General features: G+C 38.4%; 1 protein-coding gene across 2 annotated transcripts in view; it reads right to left on the reverse strand.

Annotated features, from left to right (window-relative positions):
* LOC136875856 (uncharacterized) overlaps positions 1-15,047 on the reverse strand; it is a 289,779-nt gene that overhangs the window by 163,467 nt on the left and 111,265 nt on the right. For both annotated transcript variants that reach the window (XM_068228203.1, XM_068228204.1), the window contains exon 9: positions 5,408-5,625. In XM_068228203.1, the coding sequence (XP_068084304.1) occupies positions 5,408-5,625 (218 nt within the window). The remainder of the gene's footprint in view (positions 1-5,407; positions 5,626-15,047) is intronic.

The raw sequence follows: 15,047 nt of genomic DNA on the forward strand, positions 1-15,047 counted from the left end.
CACTCAGTGACCGGGATTTGAACCACGGAACCCAGCGGTGAGAGGCCGGCGTGCTGCCACCTGAGCCAAGGAGGCTTTCCGAATTTCATCTCGTAAATAATATATTTCAATTGCTAAAGTTGGCTTTATAAATTCCTTTCAAATTGGGATTTCTAACCCTTTGACTGAGAAATACAGTAGGGCCAAGTGCCTCAACAGCAATAATCCTTTCTTAGAATCTGGGATTGCTAGGTGCCTTTCATTGGTCAGAGTTTCTAACAAGCTCCATGCTGTCTTGAAACAAAATCTGGATTATTCAAGCTCTCTATCTGTTTGCAAGAACATTAGTGGTGAACAAGAAGAGCTCTCAGAATATATTCCACCCAGTTGTTTTTTTTTTTTTCTTTTAAAATATACATTGGTGACTTCCTGCGACACTGAATGGTCCTTCTCAGCCTACAAGAGAATGTTATCAGATCAGCGCCAAAACATCACAATGAAAAATATGGAGAAGTACTTGGTGACACACTGTGCATCACGATAAAGAAGTTGCTGTACTATTTGCGTTACTTTATAGGGGTTTAAAGACAGCTTATATATTAACTTTATATGTAGTACCTTTTTGTTTCATTTTCAGGGCATGAGAGTAACAGGAAATTAGCTACAACAATACCAGCCTTGTGGTCTTGTCATTAACTGGGTACTGTTACAGGGGATACTAGAGGCCTGTGGGCCACTTTGCGGGCTAATGCCCCAGACCCCTCTTGCTTGCCCCCACCCCAGTGGTCTTTTCAAAAGCTGGACCATCGAGCTCGATAGCTGCAGTCACTTAAGTGCGGCCAGTATCCAATTTTCGGTAGATAGTAGGTTCGAACCCCACTGTCGGCAGCCCTGAAGATGGTTTTCCGTGGTTTCCCATTTTCACACCAGGCAAATGCTGGGGCTGTACCTTAATTAAAGCCACAGCTGCTTCCTTCCCACTCCCAACCCTTCCCTGTCCCATCATCACCATAAGACCTATCTGTGTCGATGCGACGTAAAGCAACTAGCAAAAAAAAAAAAAGAAGCTGGACCAAACCAATCCATCCCAATGGTCTTAATACTAGCCGGACCTAACCTAAACAATCCAGACCTATGGTCTTGTAATTAACCGGGTTCTGTTACAGGGGATACTAGAGGCCTGTGGGCCACTTCGCGGGCAATGCCCCAGACCCCTCTTGCTTGCCCCCAGCCCAATGGTCATGTCAAAAGCTGGACCTAACCTAACCAATCCAGCCCAATGGTCTTAACACTAGCTGGACCTAACGTAACCAATCCAGACCAATGGTCTTGTCACTAACCAGACTTAAACAAACCAAACAAAGGGTCTTGTCATTAACCAGACCTAATCAATCCAGATCAATGGCCTTTTCACTACCCAATTCTTTGTCAATAGCTTGACCTAAGTTTGTAATTTGGCATCTGTATGTACTCTGCTATGACGTCATGTAGCCACGCCACGTTGCTTTCTTAACCTCTCTTTTTCAAACTAGTTAGTAACGATTCACTCTCCAAGTAACTAATAACACAGCAAAGTAAGCATGATACAATTAATCAAACAAATACCACAGAAAAGGAGTAAAGTGGCTGAGCCAAACACTAAAGCCATCAGCATGTACCAGATGGGCAAACATACCAGAGCACCCACTCTCACTCAACAGCAAAATCATATGTGTTCTATCTGTGCTCACGAGCAGCCAAAGTATTCATTCTAATTAAGCAAAATCCTAAGTGTATACACTGTAATGAACCTCACCCTTCCCTCATTTATAAGTGCAAGGTAGAACCAGAACAAGCTGGACTGAGTGGTTCAGGTGGTAGAGTGCTAGCCTCCTGATCTCAAGTTGGCAAGTTTGATCATGACTCAGTTAGATGATATTCAAAGGTGCTGAAATATGTCAGCTGATTAAAAGGGCAAAAACTGAACGGCTGGGTGATCAGTGTAAAGACACAGAAGAATGTGAATCTAAGCATGACACTTTTAACGCGCACAAAATGGTTACATACTAGGACAAATGGACTCTTATATAACAATCAAGGGAAGGACATCATCGAACATGAAGAAAACCTGAAAAGCTGGAAAGTCTATGTGACTGATCTTTTCCATAATAATAAGGTACCATGTTCTTCTGTTTGTGATACAAATGAAGGACCGTTAATAACTCACCAAGAAGTGGAATATGCACTCAAGAACTGCAAAAACAGAAAAGCACTGGACCTGATGGTATACCTGTAGAAATATTAAAAAAGACCAATCACTGGATATCCTGATAGTACTATTCAGTCCAGCATACACCAATGGATCAATCTGTTCTGACTGGTTGACATCACCTTTCATCCCTATTCCAAAGAAAACAATGTCTAATTCTCATGGAGATTACAGAATCATAAGCCTAATGAGCCATGTTCTCAAAACATTCCCAAAAATTAATAGATGCAAGAATACAGAAAATGTGAATCATACATACGTAGCACCCAGTTTGGATTTTGATACTAATTTGGCACCGGAAGAATTGTTGGGGATGCAGGGTTTGATGCAAAGATGCACAGATATGTCTGTAGATGTTTAGATGTATACACCTGTTTTATCGATTACAAGAAAAGCTTTCAAACATGTGAAACATGAAACATTCCCAAATATCTTTCATGATATTTGCCTGGATGGTACAGACATCTAAATTATTGCCAACCTGTACTGGAATCAAGAGCTGGCCCCACGGTGTAGGGGTAGCATGCCTGCCTCTTACCTGGAGGCCCTGGGTTTGATTCCCAGCCAGGTCAGAGATTTTTACCTGCATCTAAGGGCTAGTTCAGGGTCCACTCAGCCTATGTGATTACAACTGAGGAGCTATCTGACGGTGAGAGAGCAGCCCCGGTCTAGAAAGCCAAGAATAACAGCTGAGAGGATCTGTCAAGCTGACCATATGACACTTCGTAATCTGCAGGCCTTCGAGCTGAGCAGCGGCTGCTTGGTAGGCCATGGCCCTTCAGGGCTGTTGTGCCATGGGTTTTTTTTGTATTGGAATCAGACTGCATCAGTTGAGGTTATAACACAAACACTTGCGCTACTGAATTAAAGCAAGGATTGAGGCAAGGTTGTGTTCTATCTCCACTATGAAAGGGTATTTTCTGAAGCATTGGAAGAAAAACAACAGGGCATCATTGTTAATGGGATCACAATAAATTATCTGTGATATGCAGATGATACTGTTCTACTTCAAACAAGTACTGAAGATCTACAAACAATACTAAACTGTGTGCTCAAACAAAGTGCTGCAGAAGGTCTGCATTTAAACATGAAAAAGACCAAAGTAATGGCCATGGTTGTAAGCAAACATGTCATTCAACCTGTCAACTTGACAGTAGCTGGCACATCTCTGGAGCAAGTCCAATGCTTCAACTATCTCGACTATGTACTTGGTCACAGCTGGAACAATACTGTTGAAATTAGGTCCCAGATTGAACAGGCAAAGGCTGCATTCAGAAGAATGAGCAAACTCCTCTGTAACAGGGACTTTAATATTAATCTCTCTCTCTGTTTACTTTAGTGTTATGCATTCTCTGTCTTAATTTATGTGGCTGAGACTTGGACACTAACAGAGAACACTACCAAAAAAACTTTGATCCTTCGAGATGTGGTGCTACTGGCGCAAGCTCAGAATATCACGGGTTGATAGAATACATAATGCTGAAGAATTTCAATACCTAAACAAAGAGCTAGAAGTCATGCACAACATAAAAAAAGAAGAAACTTGAGAACTGTGGGTATTGTAGCCATATCATTTGAAATGATAAACATCGATTCCATCAGCTTATCTTAAAATGTAAAATTGAAGGAAGGAGAAGCAGGGGATGAAGGAGAATATCTTGACTAAGGAATCTACAAGAATGGTATGGACTCAGTACCTCCACTTTTACGGAGTTGCTGGGAATAAGAATCAGGTCGCCTTGATATCTGATGAGGGTATGATAGCAGAAGAAGAAGAAGAAGAAGAAGAAGAAGAAGAAGAAGAAGAAGAAGAAGAAGAAGAAGAAGAAGAAGAAGAAGAAGAAGAAAAAATATATTACCCATCCAAAACTGCACCCCTCCTAAAGAATTAAAGTTACAACAACTAGCACATAACCTGTATCATGAGTATATTAGAACACGAGAACATAGCACTCTTTCCCAACACTAAAACCTATTTTGTATCGCTGTACCAGGTATGAATAAATTGATTGATTGATTGATTGATTGATTGATTGATTGATTGATTGATTGATTGATTGATTGATTGATTGATTGATTGATTGATTGATTGATTGATCACTTAGAAGAAGTAAGTTCTATAAGAGGCCCATTCTGCCCAGTGGAAATTGTATAAATGAAATATTCCAGTGAGAGTATTCATCATCATCATCATCACCACTAGTATTGAAAAAAATGAAACATGTTCTATCCTTTGTTATAACCTGTTTATATAGAACAATCTTTTTTTTACAATTGGCTTTACGTCGCAACGACACAGATGTGTCTTATGGCGACGAAGGGATAGGAAAGACCTAGGAGTGGGAAGGAAGCGACCGTGGCCTTAATTAAGGTACATTTGCCTGATGTGAAAATGAAAAACCACGGAAAACCATTTTCAGGGCTGCCGACAATAGGATTCGAACCCACTATTTCCCAGATGCGAGCTCACAGCCGGGTGTCCCTAACCACATGGCCAATCGCCCGATGTATAGAACACAATACCCTAATCCAGTGCATTTGATGATGACCAGAAATATCAAATTAAAATTTAGAATTACTTAAATTACTCTAGATATTCTCTACAAATATAACACATTACTTACAGTCTCACAGAACATGATGAATCTTGTACGAATTCAGATTAGAATAAATATGTGTCTTTAGCCACTCAGCTACTCTTACTGCTCTGAATACAGATTTACCAGAAGACAAAGTAGAGAGTGGCGAAAGGTGTCATATATACATAGATGGTGACATAATATGTCCTTGGGAGAAGATGCGCAGCAGAGAAATGAAGCTTCTTAAAAGTTCTTGATGCAGTTGTGCAGAGTGGAGAAGACAGTAGAAGCTTGCTGTCACACAGACAGTGATAAAGCTATTGTACCTGCTTCATACTGGAGCACTTTCGACATCTGGGGATACTTTGTTACAATCATTACCACCACCACCACCACCACCACCATCATAATTAGTATTGAAAAAAAAAAAATTAAATGTGTTCTAACCTTTGTTATAACCTGTTTATATAGAACACATTACCCTAATCCAGTGCATTTGATGATGACCAGAAATATCAAATTAAAATTTAAAAATAAAAATAAAATAAATAAAATAAAATCCATCAATAGATATTCTCTACAAATATAAAACATTACTTACAGTCTAACAGAACATGATGAATCTCGTAAGACTTCAGATTAGAATAAATCTGAGTCTTAAAATTAAACATTAGAAAAACTTTCTGTAATGAAGATGCATCCAAATTTGATCCAACACGTTTCTGCAAGTTGTGTGATTCAAATACTTCATGGTCGAAAATAATTGCAAAGCCTCTCTCACAATGATCCATATTGTAACGTGCAAGTTTGTGATGAATTCTGAAACAAAATATTTAAGTGTATTATTTCCCATTTCCCATAACTGAAAAGGACCCTACCCCATTTTGAACTTGGGAAAGAATAATTTTGTTCATATTGTTGAAAGCACCACACGATATTAGCTGCTAATGACAACATCGATCACAGTAGAACAATGAAAAGTTTACCTCTGGATGGTGCAGAAAGCATGTGCCTCTGAACAGGAAGATGATATTTGGAGCTACACTTCATAGTGCTCATTATCAGAGCTCATAAAATGAAGTATGTGTGTTCTATTTTTATTTTTTTTACGAGTTGCGTTACGTTGCACCGACAAACCTAGGTAGATATGTCTTATAGTGACTTGGGATAGGAAAGAACCACGAGTGGGAAGGAAGCAACTGTGGTCTTAATTAAGGTACAGGTACAGCCCCAGCATATGCCTGGTGTGAAAATGGGAAACCACGGAAAACCATCTTCAGAACTGCCAACAGTGGGGTTCAAACCCATTAACTCCTGAATGCAAGCTGAGAGTCACGTGACCCAAAACCTTGCAACCATGTGCCCTAATGCTGTGGCACTTGGATATGATCCACTGGCCATGATAATGGACAGATTGCGATCTTCACTTGTGAGCACATCTTTCGTCATGGCGTTAGTTACTCCTTGCCTCAGAGGTGAAGATCATTATACGAGGGTATGTGTTTTGTGTCCAGTGTGATCTGTCCATGTTCCATGTTATGTGCTGTGTAGTGTTTGATAAAGATTATAACATGGTAGGAAGAGGGTGAAACCTGCACAAAGCCTACACCTGTCAAATGGCACCAAGAGGTATGCTTAAGGCTTAATATCCCCAACCAATGGGTGACCCGTCATCAGCAGCATTCTTTGCCTTTACTCCAAATGATGAGCAGTACAGAGTGGTCTGAAATTAAATTCAGGCTTTTGGCAAACATTCTAGTGATTAGATATTCTATACCACCACCTTTCCTGCCTACCAGAGGGTGGTTTTTTTTTTTTTTTTTTTTTTTTTTTTTTCCACCAGCAGGACTCAAGCCAGCTAACCATGGTGTCGGACCCTTAATACTTGAAGCCTTAACAATCATGGTCACCAGATGGGCTCATAAAACAATCAAAGCAGCCTTTCAATTCGCATCTTGTGCAGTAAAAGAAAGAACAAGTCAATGCACTAAAGTTGACTCCATTTAAATCAAATGGATGTCCAACCATTCAAGATGAGCAAATATCATCCCCACTATGGCAAACTAGCAAAAGTGACAAACTAGGGAACCTGTAATTCTAAAGTTTTGGTCTAGAATTTAGGAAAGAGAATTCTAAGAAATAAACACTTGTGATTCAAACTTATAACATTTGAAAGAAGAAAGTACACCATTACTGACAACCAAAGGGCAGCCAGGTCCGACAGGATGAAGAAGTTTTGGGAGTGGAAGAAGAAGCTGAAAAGCTGACTCTATTTAATACTATTAGACTTTAATGCATATGACTGATTAAAGTGCTCCAATGGGGGCGTAAACTATGTAAAAAAGATAATTATATAATGTCTACCCTCTGACAAAGTCTCACATCTGCAGCTCATATTGTATGGCTAACACATAAAACCATTCATTAAATATAAAAACTGATTTGACATGAGTAATCACAATGATGTAGATGAAGCCAAAAGCAACAAACACCCATTAACATGGCTTGAGGTAGAAACAGCACTAAAGAGCATGCGAAATGGGAAGTCTTTGATGATCTCAGTTCAGACATGATAAAGGCAGCTGGAATACCAGGCTTGAATTGGCTATATAGAGTGTTATCAGTGATTTGGGAAAGTAACAAAATTCCAGAAGATTGGAGTAAAGGGGTCATCATCCCACTGTTCAAAAAGGGCAACCGACGGAAATGTGGAAATTACAGAGGCATCACGCTGTTGTCACACTCACTGAAGCTCCTGGAAAAGATCATAGAAACAAGACTTAGGAAGATAGTGGAACCTTTGCTTGAGGAAGAACAACACGGGTTCAGGAAAGGTCGAAGTACTGTGGATCTTATCTTTGCAGTAAAGATGTTGACAGAAAAGTACTGGGAATACGGAAGAAATCTTGTGATTGCATTTTTGGACGTTGAAAAAGCACATGACATTGTTCCTCGAAACAAGATATGGGAATGTCTGGAAGATCTAAAGGTGCCAAAGTACTTAATTGACAAAGTCAAGATGCTATACCAGAAGTGCTACAGCTGTGTCCAGATAGGCAACGGACGATCAAAATGGTTTGAAACAAAGAGAGGTGTCCAACAAGGAAGTGCTCTGTCACCACTCCTGTTCGTAATAGTAATGGACAAGGTCATCAAATCTGTCAAGAAAATGGACAGTGAACCAAACGCCTTGGTATTTGCTGATGATGTGCTTTTATGAGGAGAGACAGAAGCTGAAGTTCAGAAGAAACTTAATGAATGGAACAACACATTCAAATATTTTGGACTGAAGATGAGCAAAACAAAGACAGTGGAAATGACTGTCAACAGGGAAGGAACAAGCTCAAATATATTTCTGGAAGGAGAAAAAATTGAATCAGCTTCCCACTTCAAGTACCTCAGAAGCACAATATCGAAAGACAACACTGCTAGGCAGGAAATATTCAGTAGGACACAGAAAGCATCGAACTTCTACAGTCGAGTCATATCTCCTCTGGGACTGAAAAATACTACAGAAAGCGAAAACAATCATATACCACACTTACTTCGTACCAATCCTCACGTACGGTTTAGAGACATGTACCCTACTAAACAAAGACTTCAGTAGAATCCAAGCAACTGAAATGAGATTCATTAGAACCATGAACCAAACAAGCAGAAAGGACAAGATCAGAAATGAAGTGAATAGAAAAGTAGCTGGTATTGAGGTTCCTATTACCAGTGTCATAAAGAAATGCAGACTTCAGTGGTATGGGCACATAATGAGAATGAACAGGGAAAGACCTACCAGAAAATATTTCGACCTTAATCTCGTAGGAAGAAGACCACTGGGAAGACCAATAAAACGTTGGATAGAGACTGTAAGGTCAGATGTGGAGGAGAGAGGATACAAATGGGAGGATGTACTGGATCAGAAGATGTATGAAGACAGAAGGAGATGGCGAGCACTTGTACACCACACCCGGGAAACTGGAGTTGGGAAATGATGATAAAATGATGATGATGAATCACAACTTCTTTCAGCTCTCCTAATATTTTGACAATTTGCACATTTGTTAGTTTGCCAGAGAGAGGACGATATGTAATCAGTCTGGGAAACTGGCAACTTTTGACCAGAATATATAGTTTGCTAGGATACAACTTGAGACACCTAGGACTTGTTCAATTAGTTTTTGAGAGAAGTAGACAGAGGCCAAGGCATGAACATGGTGAGCAGATTTGAGTCAATGTAGGATGAATTAGTTACAGTATGTAAAGTATGAAGAGGATAGGATATCACAGAGAGCTGCATAAAACCAGTCCCTGGACTCATGACCCACACAATAACCAAATTCTAGTCTGATTTTGATTTTGATTCCACTTCATCACCTGTTGTCCATATATGTCCTCACATAGCTCTCTCACTCTTTCCTAGCATTTATCCCAAAGTATGGGGTCCGCTGTTTTGCTACATCTCCTCCATTTCGTCCTATTGCTGACATCTTCAGGTCTTGAAGCAACATCGTGCATGTCGGCGTTGATATTGTCTGTCCACCGCTTTAAAGGCCTTCCACGTGGTCATATTCCTCCTGGATCAACTTGGAGAGCTGTTTTAGCAACTGAGCCGTCCTGCCTTCTCATAACATGAATGTCTCAGCGGAGATGTGCTTCCCTCACTTTCTCCACAACTGGAGCGACGCCAAGCCCTTGTCGAACATCTGCATTTCTTATATGGTCACATTGAGTCAGTCCAAGAGTCCATCGAAGCATCTTCATTTCCAATGAATGAAGAGTCTGCTCATGCTTTTTTGTCACTGGATGACATTCTGCTCCGTAAATAGCTGATGGGCATACCACGGTCTTGAAAAATTGTTCCTTTAGATGGTGAGGCATCTTTTTATCATACAGGACTCCGGTGACTTGTCTCCACTTGAGCCAAGCTGCATTTACCCTCACTCAGGTATCAAAAGTTGCATCACAGTTTGAAGTGACAACTGACCATAGGTATTTGAAATGCACAGTTTTCTGCAAGTCTTGATTACTGATCCTCATGGTTCCACTAGTTTGGGGGCCATATTCTAGGTATTCGGTTTTCTGGGTGTTGAGGCACAGACCATCCTCAGCTAATTTGTCGCTCCACATTTGTGTCTGGCGTTGGAGTCCAAGGCATGTTTGTTGGGCAAGTACCACATCATCCACATAAAGAACGGTCCAGGGATGCAATGTTTGTATGTCAGCCATTGCTGTATCCAAGCAGAGGATGAATAATAATGATGATAGAGCTGAGCCCTGATATACACCCACGGTGATATCAAAAGGCGGGGAGATTACAGCTCACACAACTACAGCACTTAAAATGGATTGCTCTAACCACAGCTATCCTTTTCTTTACCCAATACATTTCGGTAATCAATTTCCTCATACTTTTACTTTGGGGATACAATATGGAATGAAAATATGAAAACACCATCATTGTATATTTCTAACACTCCCAACGACTTTCAATATTAGGTATTACTTATACTAAATATGGGCTCCACCCTTGATCTACCACACCTAAAGCTGATCTGTTCCGTTTTCATCTTTCCTTCTTCTTCCTCTTAGTACTCTTTCATAATTTTGGGCAACGGAGGATAAACTGTGGTTCCTGTATAATTATTACATACATTCTCAGCTTATTCCTTAAATATAAGATTTACTTGACAGTCGGGTATTTATATTAAAGACTGTACTACAGATACTTATACTAAAGATTACAAGAAAGAATAGAAAGAACATATAAAATAGATGAAGGAAGGCCTATAGCAAGAGGTGGCGATGTTAAGTTTTTTTGAAATCAGAAATTTAGCATTTTGATTTGTACATTTAGCATTATGTAAGTGTTTATACGTTTGTAATTTATTGTTTTCCAGAATTTAGAAGAAAACATAGAATTTGACTTAATTCTCATAAACAGATGATGTCTTTTGATAATATTAATGAAAAATTAAAATTGCATTTGCACAGAGTAAATAGTAAAATAAAAATGCGTAACATATAACAAAATTGTACATGTATTTCAAACTGGTATAGGCTGAAGAAAAACAGAAAAAAAAGTATCTTTTATTGCAAAATCAAACTAATATAGTGCTCAAAAAATGTTTTGCATAGGACAATTAAGGAATGTTCTTTCAAAACTCGATAAATGCATAAAATTTCAAAATTGAGTTATGCATGCTAATCTTATCAGTTTGACCTTGCTCACCATCCTGTGCAATCATCCTTTGCATAAGTCAATATTTGCCGTGTATAGAAGTGGTTGAAATCACTAGGTTTTGGCAAAAGTCGATATATGCTCTAGGAAAGTTAAAGCAAAACTCGATAAATGCGGTTAACTATTAATCACGTGGCATTCTCATGGATAATCAGAAGTGTTATTCTGTGGAACAATGGAACGCCGGCCTCTTTTATTGAAAGGATGTATTCTTGGAACTGCATGCCACATGTTCACGCGATTAGCCCTCATTGTCATCGACAGAATAAAACTCACTTCTTGAGAAGTTTTAAGCAAGTTACTGTGTGAGGAACTATTTCGCTCTACAACAGTATGAATAATGAATCTGAAGATTCTGAAACTGGCGCGCCGGTTCAGGAATGTGTCGGTGGTAAAAAGTCTAGATACAAGAAGACAGTACCTGGAAAGCTGGCTAGAACTAAAAATGAACCTAATATTAAATGCATTCATGGACTCAAAGACTTGCCCACAAGTACAGAAACTAAATCAATGAAACAATGCAAAGCTGCTGAACACTGCTATGAAGATATCACAGAATTCCATCATCATGTGACTTCTTTAAACAAGGTCGATCAAGACAAGTTTCTATTGAAGTATATGCACATTTCCACACCTCAGCGCAGGGTAGTGAACGCTGAAAGTGCTAGGAAGAAGAAAACTGTTTCCATGAAGTACAGCATTAGGAAGAAAACTGGTGAAATACTTCCTGTCTGTGCTGCAACTTTTCAAGGAATTTCTGGCATGTCAAAGGACAGATTATCTTATCTGGCTAGTAGGTTTCATCATACTGGGAAGTTACCTAAGGAAAACTGAGGTGGTGACAGAACAGGCAAGGAACACAAGGACATAATGGTTGCCATTAAGAATCACATCAAAAGGTATAAATGCAGAGAGAGCCATCATGGCAGAGGAAAGTCTAAGAGAGGATATTTACCATCATATCTCTCAGTCAATAAGATGTGGAAGACATTCTGTGAAGAAAGGAAAAGTTCTGGATTGAAACTGTGCTCGCTGTCAAAATACAAGTATATATTCTATAAGTGTTTCAATCTGTCATTCAAAACTCCTCACACTGATACCTGCTCCACTTGTGAAATTAGTCTGATGAAAATAAAGACAGAAACATGCCTACAAAAGAAGAATGAACTGAGGACAAGATATAGATTGCATAAACTTCGTGCAAAGCTGTTTTATCAACTAATGAAAGAAGAAAACCCAGGTGTCATCAAGATATGTTTTGACATGAAACAGAATAAACCAATTCTGAAGTTATCAGTGAGTGAGGTTTTCTATGCTAGACAAGTGTGGTTATACAATCTCTGCATCATGATTCACTCAAAGGAGCAGAGAAAGGAAGACATATTTTTCTATACTTGGCTAGAAACAGAATCTTCAAGAGGTTGCAACCAAGTTGCTTTGGCTTTATTGGACTTTCTTTTTAACCTGGAAAAGAAACTGCACAAAGATGGCCCTACCATGATACATTTATTCTCAGACTCTTGTAGCAGCCAAAACAAAAACAGTGCCATCCTGGCCACACTTACTGCTTTCTTCGAAAAAAGCACATTATTCAGTAATATTCTACATTTCTTCCCTATTCAGGGACACAGCTACATTGCTCCAGACAGAGTGTTCGGTAGAAATGAGAAATCGTACAGAAGACGGGAAAACATATTGTCTCCCAAACAATACTATGATATCTTAGAGAAGCATGGCACCCTTAAAATTCTGAGCAGGGACTGGGAAATCAAAGATCTAAAAGAGAGTTCACAGAAGGTACTACGAGCTAGGTTGCCATTTAAAATAATTAGTCAATGTGTTATCACATATAATAAGACATAAAAGAGTCTCCGTATCAGTACAGGATACCTACTTCGCATATCCAGTAGAACAGTTAAAATTGAAATAATAAATAAAGAGGTTCAACCTATTCAATACCAAAGAATAAGAAATGCAGTGATTACATTCTTATTTAATAATAAGTAGAAGTGGTACCGGTTTCGACCCTAGTCCAGGTCATCATCAGCCGATTAAAACATGAAAAATAATGCATACGAAAAAATAAAATAAAAGATCAAGTTCACTCCGGATCAGTAGAAGAGGCGATATAAAAAATGACGGGGGTAGACACTGTAAAATTCAGAAGTAAAATGTAAGTCACTTAAAAGAAACAGTGCGTCATTTTCTGAGCGGCAGTATGGCTCACGCAGTGTTAGGCAAAGTCTTATAATATTTATGAAAAGCGGAGAACGGTTAAATGAGCTAGCTTGTATACACTGTTAGGCACAAAGTCATAACACAATGGAACACATATGGAGATCCATAGTCGTGCTGAAGCTGAAGATGAGTAGATCAATTGAAGTAACTTGCCAGCTCTCGGTGATCAGCACGATATATTCAACATCAGGCAATGTGGTTTCAAACGCCAATGTAAAATGAAGAATAGCTTAAAGATCCAGTATTTGCTTCGGTTGCGGGAATGTAGGTATATATAGATACGTGTAATAAAATTCAATATAATTGAATAAGTAATTGTGATCCTGTGACATCAACTGTTCCAAAAATTCTACAGGATCACAATTACTTATTCAGTTATATTGAATTTTATTACATGTATCCATATATACCTACATTCCCGCAACCGAAGCAAATACTGGATCTTTAAGCTATTCTTCATTTTACATTGGCATTTGAAACCACATTGCCTGATGTTGAATATATCGTGCTGATCACTGGGAGCTGACAAGTTACTTCAATTGATCTACTCATCTTCAGCTTCAGCACGACTATGGATCTTCATATGTGTTCCATTGTGTTATGACTTTGTGCCTAACAGTGTATACAAGCTAGCTCATTTAACCGTTCTCCGCTTTTCATAAACATTATAAGACTTTGCCTAACACTGCGTGTGCCATACTGCCGTTCAGAAAATTACGCACTGTTTCTTTTAAGTGACTTACATTTTACTTCTGAATTTTACAGTATCTACCCTCGTCATTTTTTATATCGCCTCTTTTACTGATCCGGAGTGAACTTGATCTTTGATTTTCTTTTTCCTATGCATTGTTTTTCATGTTTTAATCGGCTGATGATGACCTGGACTAGGGTCGAAACCGGTACCACTTCTACTTATTATTAAATAAGAATGTAATCACTGCATTTCTTATTCTTTGGTATTGAATAGGTTGAACCTCTTTATTTATTATTTCAATTTAAACTGTGATACTTTTCAATACGGAACAATGACATTTTTATCTTTAAATATCCAGTGGAAGTTGAAGTGCTGAAAATGAAATCCAGCCATGAAGTATTGCTAAAATCCTCTGTTTTACCAAAGAAAAATATGGTGAGCAAAGAAAAGAAGGATGATGTTCAAGCCCTGTAAATTTTTTTGAAATACCGGATGATGCTGTGGATTTCTACAGGGTCGTGTTAGAAGACAAGTAACAGCCTTCTGATGGCTATGTGTTTTGATGAGTTCTTAAATATTAATTGAGTAGACTTTATTTTGTAAGACTTAACTTTAATTTAACCTGTGTGATATTAATGTGTTCATTCATTACAATAGGATTGATATTATAGGTTAATACCTTATTTTGTTTTATGTTACACTGCTTGATGCTAAGTATATTAGAATCTAATAATATTATGTAATCTTACAATACCAAGTAGCCTCTATTAAAAAATGTATGACAATGGAGCTCAAAAATAAATAAATAAATTTTCAAAAAATATTATTCACAAAATAACAAAAATAAAAATGAGTAAATAATTCCATAAACAAAAGTATATCATTCAGTTAGAGTATTAATGTGAAGTTCCATTTTACCAGAATATTTGCATATATCGACTTTTGAAAAAACTTGAGAAAATTATCTTCTAATCTTACCTTATCCACCTTAAGTTTCAACAAGTTCTATTCAGGTATCATGCTTGTCTCTATTGGAACTAACATGGACAAAAATTTGAAATGTTTCATGCATATGCT

Source organism: Anabrus simplex, chromosome 6 (genome assembly GCF_040414725.1).
Source record: "Anabrus simplex isolate iqAnaSimp1 chromosome 6, ASM4041472v1, whole genome shotgun sequence".
Lineage (NCBI taxonomy): Eukaryota > Metazoa > Arthropoda > Insecta > Orthoptera > Tettigoniidae > Anabrus > Anabrus simplex.